At 35.1% G+C, this 16,759-nt stretch overlaps 1 protein-coding gene across 1 annotated transcript in view; it reads left to right on the top strand.

Annotated features, from left to right (window-relative positions):
- Positions 1-16,224, top strand: part of ARHGAP10 (Rho GTPase activating protein 10) — a 103,593-nt gene extending 87,369 nt beyond the window's left edge. The window contains exons 21-23 of the mRNA XM_026668772.2: positions 3,299-3,430; positions 5,618-5,697; positions 14,531-16,224. Coding sequence (XP_026524557.2) covers positions 3,299-3,430; positions 5,618-5,697; positions 14,531-14,619 — 301 coding nt within the window. The 3' untranslated portion in view covers positions 14,620-16,224. The remainder of the gene's footprint in view (positions 1-3,298; positions 3,431-5,617; positions 5,698-14,530) is intronic.
- Positions 16,225-16,759: the final 535 nt, after the last annotated feature.

The following is a 16,759-nucleotide window of genomic DNA, read 5'->3' as shown; positions in this document are numbered from 1 at the left end:
TCAAGAGCTCTTTTTTCAGCTGTCACAGCCTCCTGCAACTCTCTGCCAGTGAAAACGGAGCTAAGGCGGACCACACACGGCCGTCCTGAGCTCCGTTTGTTGCTGGTTGTGACACCACAGGCCAGTCCTTCGCTGTTTCCAGGACAGCCCCATGAACCAGAATCTAAACAGCTGGGCCTTGACACCCCTGATATATAGACTTTCCCTGATTAAGTTGAAATTTAGGTATGATGATTGGAAAAATCAGTAATCAGTAGTTTATGATGATACATAAATGCATAACTGGATAAAATAAACAATTGTATCTTGTTTAAAAAAACAAAATTAAAATGCTTAACTTTTTCAAACTTCTCAGGAAGAATACCCAATATACATCAACTTTATATTAATTTTAGGCTTGCTTTTTCTTGGCCTTATGTTTTATCGTGTTTTATGGGTAAGAAAGTCCTCATTGGATTGGCTGCAGATTTAATTGTATACTATTTTTGTGCTAGTTGGTATCTGTCTTTCTGTCTGTAGTCCATCCACTCTCTCTATGCTTAAACTGATTAAGAAATAGGTATGAAATATTGTTACATTAGTACACCTGGAAGTTATCAACAATATGCTATTGAAGTGTAGAATGACCATACTGTAGGTACATGCATATTTTGATTTTTGTATGTAATGGCCCTTATCTGTCTTAATTTCCTTTAATCAAAATAATTAGCCACTGCCCTTAAAATATGAAATCCAATTATTACCCAAGTAATAGTGGTTAAAGAAAAGTTATTATTTTCCTGTTTTTGTTTTTATTTAACAGCATATGCTCCCACTCAATGTTACTTTACATGCAAGAAACATTTACATCTTTGTTCCTTTATTCAGTTTTAATTGAATTGTGGAATCCTGTAAACAAAGACAGGTTATGCTGTTCTATGAAACAAAATAAACTTGCCCAAAAGTTGGTATAAATTATTTCCTTGGCCTTTGTCTTCTGCTTTACTTGCTCGCTGATTCTTGAGATAAAGGAATTCTATTTAGCAAGGTTACCTTGGCAAAAAGTCAGGTGATATCCAATAAACTTTCTTTTCCAATATTTAGTTCCTGAATATCAGTTAAAATTCTACTTTAATTTTGTCCAATTTCCAAGTTGAACTTTTAGAAATGGAATTATACCTTATAATAATTTCTCCTTGTCAAAGAAATGACCAGCAAATAATCTTTCTTCTTTCATAGATTTTCACATTCATCCTTAATTACTATTTTTTCATACTAGCTATGAAATATGAACCGCTCATATTGCTCTTCAATACTTTACCTTACTGTAATATTTATCTTTCGTGAATTACCATTTCATAAGCCAAATACAGAAACTTAATTTACTTTTTTTATTGCAAAATCTCAATCTTCTATTTTAAAAGATAAAACGGTAGAACCATCTTCTAGGACAGGGGTCACCAACCTTTTGGACCTCAGGGACCATCAAACTCATAATTTTAAATCCCGGGGACCACTAATATGAATTTTGACTAATGGTGGCTTGCTGATGTTGGTGGTAGAGAGAGAGAGAGAGAGACAGAGAGGTCTGATCTGACCCCCCCTCTCTTTTTTTTTCTCTCTCTCTCTCTCACACACACAGAGGTAGGGATGGGATTCAAATTTCTTAACTGGTTTTGTGGGCGTGGCCTTATTTGTGGGTGTGGCTTGGTGACTGGCTGGGCATGGCTTGTATGTAAATATCATAAATATTTATGTAAATATTGAATTTTTTATAAAAAAGAGCAACTTTTACCTGAAATCAAGCAAAGCAGGCAGGCAGATTGAGTTGCTCACAGAATCTCAGATTCATTCAGAGATCTATCTTGCATCGACTGCCTGAGTCTGTCACATAAAATTTGCTTGCAAGCAAACTCATAACATTTGCTAGCAAGTAAACTCACAAAATTAACCCACAACACACCATGTATGTAAATATTGATTTTTTTTAATAAAAAAAACAAGAGCAGCTTTTACCCAAAATCAGGCAAAGCAGGCAGGCAGATTGAGTTGCTCACAGAATCACAGATTCATTCAGAGATCTATCATCTGCCATTGGCTACCTGAGTTTGCACTGACAAATAGAAGCTTCAGTCCTAAGGAAGGTTCGGCTCTGCTTTTAAGCAGAGCCGAAGATCTAAAGATTAGCTAGAAAGCAAGAAATCCAATGATTTCCTGCTTTCTAGCTAATCTAAATCTCCCTGCACAGCAGAACAGCTGATGGTTGGGGAAAAAAAGGAAAAATAACAACTTAGCAGGCAAGTTTGCCAGGTAAGGAGTAAGTGGGTGGGGAGGGTTCCCGTGGGCCATGTGGGAGGCGCAGCCTTGTGTTCCCATGCAGTTTGGATTAATTGCTTTGGAGGGGTGCTCTGGCGGTGACATTTTTCTGCGGGCCACCAAAATTTTCTCGTGGACCAGCAGTGGGCCATACCCCACCGGTTGGTGACCACTGTTCTAGGAGAAGGAAAATTCTGGTTTCAAACCTCCACTGCCTTGTGGCTATATTTATTATTGGAAAAGGCTTCAGGAGTCAACCTCGAGGCAAAATCCAGAGCCGGAGTCCCGGAAGCAGTTCGTGGCTGTGTACAATCACGTTCTGGTAACTCCTGTGATGCAGCTGGAACTAATTGTATCAGCTCTGCTGTTCCATAAGAATATTTCAGTGATGTGGGAAGGGGGGAATCTGCTGCTTGGGTAACAGTTTATCCAGGCCTTGTGCTCTGAAGAAGACACTCCAGCTTTGCATACAGCACTGAACACGGGAAGTGGCAATTACCAGTTTCATAGCACAATACCATAGTCTCTTGAGACTGAAGGATGCCAATTCAATTCAATTTTAAAAGGGAAATTGGGTTGTTGTTGTTTTTTAAATAAATACTTGACACCAGACTCTTCTTACCCCCCCCAAAAAAAGATTTTACAATACCTTTTTCAAAAATAAGGATTTTCTTTGGCTTATTGTTAACAATGAACTTTTCAAAAGAAGTAAAATAAAAATAAAATACAATAAAAATAATTAAATGAAATAAAAAGCTTGAGTGCACCCTTGCCATTTTGACTTTTCCCTGAACTTCTCATACATATCTGGAAGCCTAATTTTCTCACTAGCCTAACAAGGTTGAATATTTTAAAGCAGAAATCCAAGCTAAAATATGTTTGATATATGCTTAAGAACACATATTATAATGACTGAAATTAATAATAGAATTTATTTTACAGATCTCAGAACTAACTACAGGTTGCATTAAAATCATTAATTATTCTCATAAAATTATTTCAGATCCAGTGAGGTTCATTCATCAATGATTTCCTGGATAAATCTAAAGTCAACTACAGCACAAAGTCCAGTCACAACAAACCTATCATTTTTATTTCCATCCTCTGCCACAGAAACTGATAGACCAGTTGGAAGGTAACACTGGAATATTAATTTATTTTCACTGTAATTTATCTCTTATTACATAACAGAAACAGGATTGTTCTTTTCTGTTCTAACAATTAGCATATACATAATTGTTCTTTGATAGTTAAACTGTTTACTGTCATAATATGTTCCCATTCTTGATACAAAACAGAATATTAAAACTGGGGGGAGGAAGGCATAGACTTTAAGGACAAGGTTCAACTCTGGTCACATTGAATGAATTTCTTCCCCTTTCTCAGGATACAATAATATATTTCAGACTATAGTTCGCTTGTAATTTCCCAGCCACTGAAAAGCCGTCTGATCAATCATCTTAGTAAATATATATATATGTAGAAGTCGTGCCCCGTAGTATGCAGGACTGAGCCAGGTGGGTGAGAATACTGAATTGTACACCAGTCTCATTTGAGAATGGGAAATTAAGATAATGGAATATTTTACAAAAAAATATTCTTTCTCTTAGATAAAATAAGGAAGCCTCACGTAACTTTATTTTGTTACCAAGGGAAGATAAGGAGATCAAATAAATTTTATGAAATGTTGCTAAGAATTTCAAAATGTTGCATTTTAAATTCCACAGTTGGAATGAAAGATGTTTGATTTTGAGACAATTGCTGAAATGAAAAATGATATAAAAATTGAATAGTATAATACAACATGAGGTAACGTCTTCATTAGTCCTTCATTAGTGAGCTTTAGTCTTATTAGGACTGGAATTTCCAGTACTAAATGATGCGATTGTAAACTCAGTGTCACGTGATCCTGCTGCTCAGTGACAGCAGTTATGGCAGTCTTCAGTTACCATTATTAAGTGACCTCCAGCCAGCTTCCCCATTGGCTTTGTGGGAAACTGTCAGGGAATGTTGCAAATCATGATTATATACCACTGGGTTATTGCAGTGTTTGTAATCAAGAGGTGGGTGCCGATTACCCAGATTGTGATCACATGAGTACTGCACCAGCTGGAACCTCAAGAACCAGTCATAATTACCACAGCAGTTCAGTGTTGTTGCATGTTGGAACAGTGGTTGTTAATAGGATACTTTATTGGCCAAGTGTGATTGGACACACAAGGAATTTGTCTTGATGTAAATACTCTCAGTATACATAAAAGAAAAGATACATTCGTCAAGAGTCAAGAATCAGTCATAGGGTACAATAAGCAATCAAATCATACTAGGAAACAGTCAATATAAATCATAAGTATACAAGTGACAAAGTTACAGTCATACAGTCACAAGTGAGAGGGGATGGGTGATAAGGAGTGATGAGAAGATTAACATTAAAGTAGTGCAGACTTTGTAATAGTTGAACAGTGTTGAGGGAATTATTTGTTTAGCAGAGTGGTGGCTTTGTGAGCATTACCTGTACTGACTTCACATATTTAAAGAGAAAAATCAGTATATGTTTAAACTTTCCCTTTGCAAGTACTAGGATGATTTTTTTATATTCATATAAATATTACGGTTATAATTTTAAGAAAAAAATGATTATAATGGTTTTCAGTTTCTTCATGCTTAATAGCCAAAATACTATTTTTATTTAATGTGTCAAATGCTACAGTGAGTATATCCTAATCAGTCTTCAATACAAATTTGATTTTTAGGTACAGATAATATCAAAAAACTAGGCAACTATAATTATGCCAACTAAAATGTAGAAATAATTTTAATGAACTTCGGTAAACAGGCTCCTGCATACTTTGTAATTTGCTTTAGGGAAAGCTAGTTATGGGCAAATCCATAAAAGAAAATGAATAAATAATGCTGAAAAGTGTGCATAACATGAGTGAAGCCTCCCAAAACATTAATCCTCTCCTGAATAAAAATTTTAACACTAGCATCAATTGAGACAGCAGCGTTTCATGTTTCAAATGACACTTGAAACAAACAGGATTATTGATTATCAGAGAGAAAATGCACAGCCAATTTCAGCAGAGCAAGAAATGCATTCATAGGTAGATGAAGATCTTGAACCATAGGTTTCTTCTTGCTCTGGTCTTGGATCTTCTGCATTAACTGCTGATTATTGTTTTTGTAGATAAATACACACACATACACACCGACATCAGGTCTTTTCTTTCCTGACTAGAATCAATATTATTTCCTTTTATTGTCGTATAAAATTGAGGACCTGTAAATAATTGTACAACTTTTTTTTCAATATTGTCAATAGAAAAGCCATGGCAGTGTATCCATGTGAAGCAGAGCATAGTTCTGAGCTGTCTTTTCAAACTGGTGCAGTTTTTGAAGATGGTAAGTAGTTACCATTTTTATAATCCTACAGATAAGCACATCTTTTAGAAAGCTGACATGGAATATCATATAGTCCCCCTAAATGGTGTCTAGAGCAATACATGCAGCATCCATTGTAAGCATATGTGTTCCTGAGCCAATGTCTGATGAAGCTGGAGAAAAAATCGCATTAAGACAATCTGTGCACAGCTTGGGTTTAATCGTATTTGAACATTTAAGGGAACATAAGGATTTTTTATGCAATTGACTTACGGATCAAAGTAGAACTTGAGAGATATGAAGAACTTAATTGGAGATCCATATTAGCCATGGTTTTAACTCTTTGTGCTACATTGTAAAAAATACAGTGTACGGATGCAGTTTTTTATTTACATTTCCTTTCAACCTATGGCAGTTTTTTTTAATCTAGCCACCTTGATCCTTAGATTTCCAACCAATAGCCACACTAAAATGGGAATTCTGAGAGCTTCTGAAGCAACAATTCTGGAGGATACTAATTTGGGAAAGGTTTAGTGAGATTTGGTCGAAATGAACTACATTTTGTGAACATAGTACATGGCACAAATCAATTATGGCACCTGTGCTGTGGAACAGTGTTACCCCCTGAGGTTGACTAGTTTTGATCTTGCTAGTCTTTAGGAAGGCCTTAAAAACTATTATGGTCCTTCAGGCTGTGGATTGGGATTTTGATATACTGTAAGGTGTGAAATAACTGGTGTCCCCCAATTGAATGTGTTACTCTTGTGACTTGTTGGTTGTTTTACAGCAGGGGTGTCAAACTCACATTGTCACAGCATCATCACGTGACGTATCAGGACTTTTTTCTCCTTTGCTAAACCAGGAGGGGGCAGGGCCAGCATATGATGTACCTGGGCCGCAGGTCATGGTTTGACATCCCTGTACCAAGCGCTCCAAAATTCTTACTATATCTTGTTTATTTTTATAATGCTTTTGTGTTTGTGTGTGTGTGTGTGTGTGTGTGTGTGTGAGAGAGAGAGAGAGAGAGAGAGAGAGAGAATGTTTAGCAGCTGTATAAATGTTTTAAATCAATCAAAATAAAATAGCACTTCATCTAAGTTTAAAGTCCATTTATGTTTCTAAGTCCTGAGCTTAGTATGTATCCCAGAAGCAATAAGAATGCCTGTGTGATAGTTCTACTTTTATAGTACTTTGTCATAGAAGATTTTATTTTTTGTGTTGCAAGAAGAAAAGTGTGCAAAACATTTCACAAGAGAAAACAAACATCCAGGATGACTTGATCTATTAACCACAAGCAGCAACTCTTCCTTTAACTCTAATGTTCAACCCTTGTCTTAAAGGTAGCATTTGCAACTTACATCATTCAGCTTGCAACTGAAGAAGGTGCCTCTGTAACAGAGGGCAATTATATATTATGATGCATTTTTTCAAAGAAGCTGCCTGCCTTCTTCTTACTTGTCCTCTACCAGAAAAGATAGCAACTGTCAGTGCCCAAAGTATTATCTCAGAATCGCTTTGTACTCCAAGTGGGTGCCTATCTGAGGTAATAGATTTTCCCATTTCTGACTTCAGTTCCTGGGTTGCTGTTTGCTGAGTCAGCTGAAGTCCCATGGTGATACAATGGTTTTGGCTAGGGAAATGATGAAAACATAAGGCTAATTTTGTTTTTGTTCTGGTGGTCTCAGATTCTCTGTAATTTTTTTTAAAAATATCTACTATCATTTATCTCCCAGGAAATTGTTTTGAGTCAGGCTCTCCCTATATCTCCAAATATGGTCCCAAACTTCCTACTGGGCGTTATTCTTTTACCTCAAAAATAGAAATAAGAAAAGTTTCTCATGAACTTAATCTTTTCATCGTCCTAAGACTTGGCAAAGTATTTACATTTTTTTAAACAAGTTAAGGCAGATTAAAAAACTTAGAAATGATCTGTTTTTCTGCATGAACAGAGAAAAGGGGGAAGAGAAAAAGACAAACATATTTAAAACAGAAATATGCATCCACCCTGTGGTTGAAATAAGTGAAGTTCATTTAGTCATTTTGCCACATACTATTATTTTTGCTTATAGTAGATTAAAAAATAGTTTTTTTTCTATTATTATTCCTTCTTCTGTTCTTAGTCTGATTACCATTAAGAAAACAGGGATGCTATAGTTGCATCTTGTCAAAAATTACCTTATAGACACATTGCGTCTGAATCAAAAGTAATAAAAGAGGTATTAAATATGTATTTAGTTGCTTCAAAGAGTTTAGTTGCTTAAAAGCAAGTTTAGTTTAAAGGTGTGGTTTCTTGGCATGTGAGTTGAAACTCCTACAGTCAAGTCTATGTAAAAAATTGTTGTTGAAACATGCGGTTCACAAAGCAGGAATTTAACAGAATGCTTTCAGGCATGTCAGACCTTGTGTCTCTTCCTCAAAAGAAGAAAGGGAAACGCATTTAAGGCCCTATTTAAATTCTCCCTTTGGAAAATGGGACTTTGCATCCTTGCATTTGTTTCCACATCATTAAAATTACACCAGAAAACCTTCAACCTTTGGATTCAAGCTACTTCAGCGATGCCTTCAGGAATTTGTGAATGGTTGTCACAAATGAGATCCAGAAGCAAAGAGACTTTCCAAATGTCATGCAAAGTTTTTATGCAAGACCTTAATAGCATAGGATAAGCTACGTTATGTTTCTCTCTTATTACCAGAAGAAAGCTTGTGCTTCATAGATTTCCAAAGGCCATTTTTTGAGCCTTTTGAGAATCAGTCTGGTAGGATTTGTGGCATTAGGCTTTCTTTTAGCATAGTGGTTTAATTTATTCCCTTGTCCATATGGCTTGGTTTTCGTTTAGCAATTGATTAAGACAGATAGATTGTATCAATACAGCCTTGTCTTACCCAACTCCTTGGAAAGCCAAAAATAGGAAATGGGTTCTTTCCAGTGTTTTGAAACAATTTTGAACACTTACCTACTTATTTATTATGTATTAAATTCATATAACCCACATCTCATTGTTGCAGTGACTCTGGGGGGCTTACAAAGTGATAAAAAGGTTAAAAACAGTACAAAAATTAAGATTAAATAATGAACTAAAAACCAAGAGGACAGGTGATAGGAGAGGGCAGGGATCCTTTCAGTACCCCTCAGCCAGTCCCAGCATTGAGCCCCTCTATCAGGGCCCCAGGTCAGCAGACAGAGCCAGGTTTTAAAGCTGCTCTGGAAGACCAGGAGTGTGGAGGCCAACCTCAACTCCAGCAGGAAACTATTCCAGAGGGCAGGACCACAGCAGAAAAGCTCTTCTCCTCGGTCCCACTAACCAAAAGTCTTTGGTGGACAAGATTCAGAGTAGGATTCTTTCACTGAGGCAAGTGTCACAGCCGATCACACTGAAGTGAGTAGGCTCTTCAGATAGCCTGGATCCATGCCATGCCTATACTTACCCACTAATGCATATTATTTTCTACTTCAGCTTTTCCCTTAAATCCCAAAGCCTTTACCTCTCCTTAAAGGTGTATTTGGCAGCACACATGTACAAAATTTTTTCAAGACATTCTGTTTCTCAAGGAACAGTATAATTTATGCTAATCTATCACTTTATCAGCCCCATCTTGGAGTTTTTATTTTGTTCTGTTGAATATATTATTCAAACAATTCAGCCCTTTGGCTTCAATAAGGTCACCTTTCTTGTCTCAATTGTGAGAGGATTGGACAGCTTTGCTTCAAATTGATCTGCTTATTTTCAGTTCTACAGAGACATCATGGTTCTTTATAGCCAGTTAAAGATATAAGGGTCAATCCTCTTTGAAGCTTGTATCTTGGATATATCTTTCCATCTTCAAGACTTCTTTGTCATCTAATCTTGAAAAAAGTGTTTTGTTTGTTAGGAGTGCCTGTTGCCTTTTATGCTGATAGGCTTGCTTTTTTCTGACATTATCTGGGTTGGCTTACCAGTATCATGGAAACACAATTTAATCAATGCATTTCACCAAATGGGTAAAATCTATTATGTTTTAAAGTGATAAGACAACTATGTTTCTGTGGGCACAAAAAGACACTTTGTAACAGTAATAGTTTCTTTCTGTATTATTTGATTGATATCACAAAGTCAATTCAAACCTAATCACTCTGCCTTAGGTATGTGCTCTTTCTTCTGTTGTTGTGTAATATGAACACCTGTCTTCTTATGCTGACCAGGGAGTTTACTGTCATCCAAATACATTTTTAACTGGTGTTCTTCATTCAGCCATGCATTCATATAGCCCACCTAAGTTTACCATTTGCTAGTGTTTATGCTAATAGATACTTGGATTTCATGGTGCTTCAGTAAACTCAAGCAAATGAGGTGAATGTTGGATGACAATTTGTATATGTACATGTGATTTTTCTTACCAAAAATATCACCTCCAGAAGGTTCCGAATATAGACTGAGAAGAAAAATATGCGAATGCACAATGATTAATTAAAATAGCACAATCACAAGACTTTTCCTTTTCCTTCACAAATCTGTCCACACCATTGTATCTACATGCATGTTATTCTAAGTTTTTTTCCTGAACAGAATTGAATCAGCTATGGGAAAGATCCTTTCAGAAATTCCCATTCACTATCAGTTGTGTGGAATATCAGTAAAATGGCCTTTTCTATATTGTGAAAAAAAAGCAAAGAACATGCTGTAGTTTCTCTGACATGGTCTTGGTCTTCTGACATTTTCTTCATACCGTGAAAGGAATCAATCCTTAAGGTCAAGATAAAAAGCGCTGGCTTTTAAAAGGACCACTGCATCCTTTTTGAGATGTGAAATACTTTTAAAGCCAAGCCCTTAATGTCCTATGTTCTAAACAGCTGTTGCTCATAGGAGTCCACAGTTTTATTCTTATCTGTGTAGTTGTGGATATTAAAGTCCCATAGGTGAAGTAAACAAACTTTATTACAGTTATTGATCAGCCAAAATCAAACAAAAAACACAGTTTCCAAAATAGTATGTTAAAACCAGAATAAAAAACAATAATTAAACTAAAACATAAACAGATTTTGCTGATAGTAAAAAATGTAGCCACATTTATAGATATAAAATCGTATGAATTGGATAGTAACGCTTATATATAAAAAGGATCTGGTAAACTAGATATCTAGCCAGATTGAAAGTTAGTATTTGAGGTTGGGCATCTTTATAAAGGAAGAATTACAGTAAAACGAGTCAGGAACTCCTTCACCGCAGGGGCAAAATCTTTGTTTCAGATGGGATACCCTGCAACTTACCTCAGGAATACTGTTGGGAGGATGTTAAATTTGCCTAAGTTTGATAAGTCTTTGAATTTGGATCATGTAATTTGGCAAACTTGCAAAAGGGGAATGACCATCTAAGAATACATATTTGAGTATGGCAGTGAGGTGCGATTGGCTTCCTAATCCTGGACATGTTGTTTAAAATCTACCCCTAAGTATTCATATACCATCTTCAAGATTATATTAAGTGAAAGAGCACTTCAGTTTTCATGCAGTGTTCTGCCTCAGGATTAAACAAAGTCAACACTTAAAGTCAGAAATAACAAGCTCATGAAAGAAGAAATCGATTTAAGAAATAACAGAGGATGAATGTCCATATATAAGCTTCAGTGTTGATCCCACCAGCATCATGAACAAGGCCACATTTGGAACACATTGTGGGACTTGAAATTTGTTATTTAAGAATTTAGATAGCACCCTTTAAAAGAGTGGAAGAGCCATATGGTCCCAATTAGGTTCTGAACAAAAGCTGGGCCTGCACATTGGCTGAAAATACATTTAGTGCACTAGATATGAATAATGCATTGCTTGTATAATGCAAGACTTGTCTGCATTTTGGAAAACACAATCCACATGTGCCCTGCATTTATTAATAGCATGACATTTATCTGTACATTCTTGAAAATGTGTTACCAAGCCAGAATTTTAGAGCGCTTAATACAGGGGTGTCAAACTCGCATCCCACGGGCCAGATATGTCATGAGCTGGCCATGCCACGCCCAGTTTAGAAAAGAGGAAAAAGTCGTGATACATCACATGACGACGCCATGATGACGCGAGTTTGACACCCCTGGCTTAGTACATACTGGCAAATCTTAGGTTCGAGTTGTCAAATCTAAGCCAAATCACAATATCCAAAAAGTCTAACCTAGGCAAATTTAATATCCTTCCAATAGCTTTCCTGATGATAAATTCATTTTTGAATAATTATGTCTAAGTGCCGATGCACTACAATATACAGCTAAGCATGTGAATCTGCTTTAGATCCTTTTGTGTCTGAAATAACAGAACTGTATCATTTGCACACAGAAGAACTGCAGTGTTTCTATCATTCAGTTTTGGAGGACGATGAACTAGATTATTTATCTTGGCCACAAGAGGACTTAGATATAGCCTGAATATTAGTGAAGCCAAGATACATCTTTGCTTCTACTGACAAAAAATTCCTTAGTGGCAGGGATAAAAATAAAGTGGCTCCAGAAATGAATCTGTTTTTAATAATTTCAAGTGTAGTAAGTAGAATATTTTAGTATTAAAGAGAATTGTTAATTAAGCTGTTATTTACCAAATCTTTAAAACCATTTGTCCTTCAGTCCTTGAGACCACAAACCAGTTAATACGGGTCAGTCACTAAGCTTCCATATGCTTTAATAAACCTTTCAATGACAAATTAAGAGAATAATGCATCTTTTCTATTGCTCTACTAATAACTTAACATATGAAACTGACAATGCATCCATCATATTGACATGCTACCAATAACAGCCACTTAATATAACCGTTAAATCACTGACTGACATGAATCACCACATCCATAAAGGAAGATTCTCTCCCGTCCACTTTTTTCCTCCATATACTATTCTCTTTTTAATCTCTCCTGTATTTATTATCCCTTCCTTAACCTATTTTTTACGAGAAAATCTTGACCGGAATCAGGATAACATCTTCATTCTCTTTTAGCTAGTTTAGCCGTTACTTTGTTCAGAAGGATTGGATTAAGGGCAGGAACTTGGGTTCAAAGAAACAAATAAAATGGTAGAATTTGGATACCGCCAATATTTCAGGATTGGTGCAATTTCTATACAGTTTTAATTTCTTTTAGTTTCCCATCTCTCAGAGGCTGCCACAAAGAAGAGGGAGTCAAGCTATTCTCCAAAGCACCTGAGGGCAGGACAAGAAGCAATGGGTGGAAACTAATCAAGGAGAGAAGCAACTTAGAACTAAGGAGAAATTTCCTGACAGTTAGAACAATTAATAAGTGGAACAACTCGCCTCCAGAAATTGTAGATGCTCCAACATTGGAAGTTTTTAAGAAGAGGTTGGATAACTATTTGTCTGAAGGGGTGTAGGGTTTCCTACCTAAGCCAGGGGTTGGACTAGAAGATCTCCAAGGTCCCTTCCAAATTATTCTTTATTTATTCAGTATTAGCATTTGAAAATGACATCAAAGAAGAGAGTCCCAAGACAAATCAGTTACTTTTCTTTAAGCAGCTGCAAGTCCGTCTGCTACCACTATATACCACTATAGCTTATTATTGTTACATTTTATTCTGAAAAGAGAATCTGTTCCACTTTGCAAAGTGGAAGAAAAAAGTGCTCAATAGCTTCCTCTGAGACATTTCATTTATAATTCATTTTTATTAGGTTTTTAAAGTGCTTGAATTGTTGTCTTTTTCAAGTCTTTTAATAACTTAGCTTTAATATCTTAAATATAACTGGAAAAATTGAGTCATACTCCAAATCTCTCTCAGAGATGCAGAGAATACTTCAGAGGCAAAAGGGTCCAGTGACAATCATTAGATTTTTCAACTAATACAGTAGCTCCAAAATCAAAGTATTCTAAAATATTTTCTGTTGCAATAGTATTGTGATATATTAGGCCCATTGATTTTTATATTACCATTTAGATCTGTAAGATCGGAAAGTACTACTGATTCTGAATATTTCTGATGTTTTAAAGTATTTTAGTTCTAAGGAATCTGGTATCTTTGTTTTAGAATAATACATTTTATTAAAATGCATAAGCTTTCATGAGTTGAAGCTCACTTCATCAGAATGGCTAGTTAAAGATGTAGGATTTAAATCAGGATAAAACCTTGATGAGGAAAAAGATTGGAAATTAGGGTTATGGCATGTAAAACAGATTACATCTGTATGATATATAATTAATCAATAATAGTAATGTGTTTAAAATTCATTGTGTTTATTGAGATGTTCTGATATTGCCAAAAACTTCAGATACATGCAAATTCAACAGTTTGTTGCTAAGTGATGGACTTAATCCTGCTTTTTCAAAACAGCTTCTGATACTACTTTGGCCTCATTTGGAGTCCTGGTGGTGCCAAACTTCTGTTCATTAATTCTTTGAGGAAAATTTGTCCAGTTCTACATAAAATCCATACAGTTTGCAGATATATTGGAATATATCACATATGATGGAGAGTATGTGTAGATTCCTTTAATCTTGTACATGTATTTGTTTAGTGATGGTGTTACTGGAGTAGATCAGGTAGCAAGTAGACCTCTGGGATTATGGCGCTGTCTCCTTCCATGTTTGTTGTGAGAATCTGCTTCAGGTTCACTGTGCATCTGATAAAATGAGCTGAATATTATAAAAGTGTATGCCTTTTGATAAAATAAGCTGGGTTAGTTGGAAAATACTAACTTCTTCCTCTTAATTTTTTGCCACCATAGACTTATATGATTCTCATATACCTTTGTCATGTTCCTGGAAAATGGAGATTCAAAAGATTGATTTTAATTTGCTTATGTGAAATATTGGTTGTACAATTCTGGAAAAGTTTTATAAATTATACATTACCCCAATTAACACATTTTCTTCTCTTTTTCTGTGTTCTTCAGTGCATCTTTCACGAGAACCTGGCTGGCTAGAAGGAACTCTAAATGGGAAGAGAGGACTCATTCCACAAAACTATGTCCAGTTTCTTTAGTTTTCTTCTGAATGCTTGGAAAGTGTACATGGTATCCATGGCTACAGACAGATAGATATTGTATATTGCTTTTCTTGGCTTCAGAAACTTTTAATCAGTAAAAATTTGAGATTAATATCTTAATCTGTATAAAGATGTAACAGTGCACATGCATGTAATTTTATATGGAGTAGAGGAGAGAGAAAGACAGAAAAGGAAATTTAATTTTATAAATAATACTTTGTAAAGATTTAGAGTTATATGTATGTTTGCATGTTTGTAAGAACTTGAATCAAAAAGCCATTTAAATTGTTATCCAAATACCAGTTTAAAAAGTTCACAAAACTGTTTAATCTGCTTTTGTATTTTAAATTTGATAAGTATAAAACTTTGGAAAGTGGACTCGAATAATTTCTTTGAAATACTGCAAACCAAAACCGTTGTAAAAGATTCATATGGCCAATTCATTGTGAAGGTTGTAGATAATCTAAAAAAGGCATAGTTCTTGAAGCTGAGCACAAGTCCAGATGACTTCAGGAATGCAGCCCTGTAACTTACTTAGCAACAGTATGGAAGTGGATTGCTTTGCCTTCAGGATTTCTTTTTTTATTTCTGCTGTAATCTCCAGTCCAATCTCTGAAGGACTCCATCTGAGTACTCATCAGGCTGATCCAATGTATTAATTGTGAATGCCTCAGTTTAAAAATGAATACATCAGCTGGAAAAAAAAGGATGCATTTAGAATCTGCAGACAGGATGAATCAAATGTAATTTTCAAATGTCCAAAGTATGAAAATAAATCTATATAAATTATGTAGTTTCACTTAAATGTGTATATACTGTTAAATGCAAAAGCTTAGGCAACACTGCACGTTTTGGTTAACTAGGTGGACAAAAGTTGCTATAACTTTTACAGTATACAACGTTAAGCAAGCATTTTACTGAAAATTTAAACGCAGGCTTACTATATATGCATCTGTTTACAAATTCAAAGACAATGAAAACTGATTATGGTAGAGGCAGAATTTTGGATGTTCTTTTAGTTAACATTTTGTAACACCTAGTTCAACAGGAAAAACAATTTTCAGGTGTAAACAACTTTAAACTTTTCTCTTTGTGCTTCTGAAACTTATACTACTCTTCCTTGTAGAATTATTGTAACTCAGAAATTTTCTTAGGATTGCTTACATGCATTGCATATTTTAGAACACCCTATAGATTTCCAAATGTAATGAAGTCTGGAGAATGTGAAGCTGCTTGAAGAACCTTTCATAATAATTTACAGTCAATTTGAGGGATATATGTCAGATTACTACCTTATTGAAATATCCATCCTCAATGTAGCTTCAATTTCTTTTATGACTGGATATTATCTTCTACATTAAGTTGATGGGTAATTGAAAGTTCTATTCTGCAATATTCACTGTTTTATTATTCTGTATAATCAGCTACACACAAATACTAAGAGTGCATTCAAATTTACAGATGTATATCATGTATAACTTTGTACCATGCAGAGATTGGGTCAACTTCTCTTCACTTCATTAAAATATAACTTAACCAGGTTGCCAATTTTTTTTAATGATCCCCTGAGAACTGTTGATTAAAATGAAATATAAACTGTAACTTATTGATTTGAAGACTTTTTCTTTACTGTCTTCAGAAACAGTTTGTACAAGTTTTCAATCGGTTGGTGAAATTCAGAACTTTTTTTTCATGTTCAACCAAGAAGTTTTTAAGTCCTATGGATAATGTAAAGAAACTGAATGGATGGCGACTACTTAATTCTTTTTCATGTAGCTGTTTCTCGTAAATCTTCTGTTGTCAGATTTTCTGAACAAAAGATTAAAAATTCAGACAACTTTATCTTTCTATAATAATGTGTTTATTACCCCTAGCTAGTTTGGGCTTTTTAACAATAATATATGAAAAAATATTATAATATACTGTCCTATAATATAAATTTCCACATTTTAGGTAATGATATCACTTAAATGTACCACTTTTTAAAGAAAAATCATTGGAAAGTAGTAGGATTTTGAGGACAGGAAATTGAAACAGTGGAAATATTAATTTTATATTCTTGAATAATGTTTCTACCAATGTGTACTTCAACTTATCTTACGTTGCATGGTCAGTAAATTCTTAGCAATTTTCAGCC

Source organism: Notechis scutatus, chromosome 4 (assembly GCF_049901735.1).
Source record: "Notechis scutatus isolate UNSWTSFEM ecotype Mainland chromosome 4, rNotScu1.2, whole genome shotgun sequence".
NCBI classification, from domain to species: domain Eukaryota; kingdom Metazoa; phylum Chordata; class Lepidosauria; order Squamata; family Elapidae; genus Notechis; species Notechis scutatus.
The sequence above is the reverse complement of the archived record's forward strand: the minus strand, read 5'-3'. Positions and strand labels throughout refer to the sequence as shown.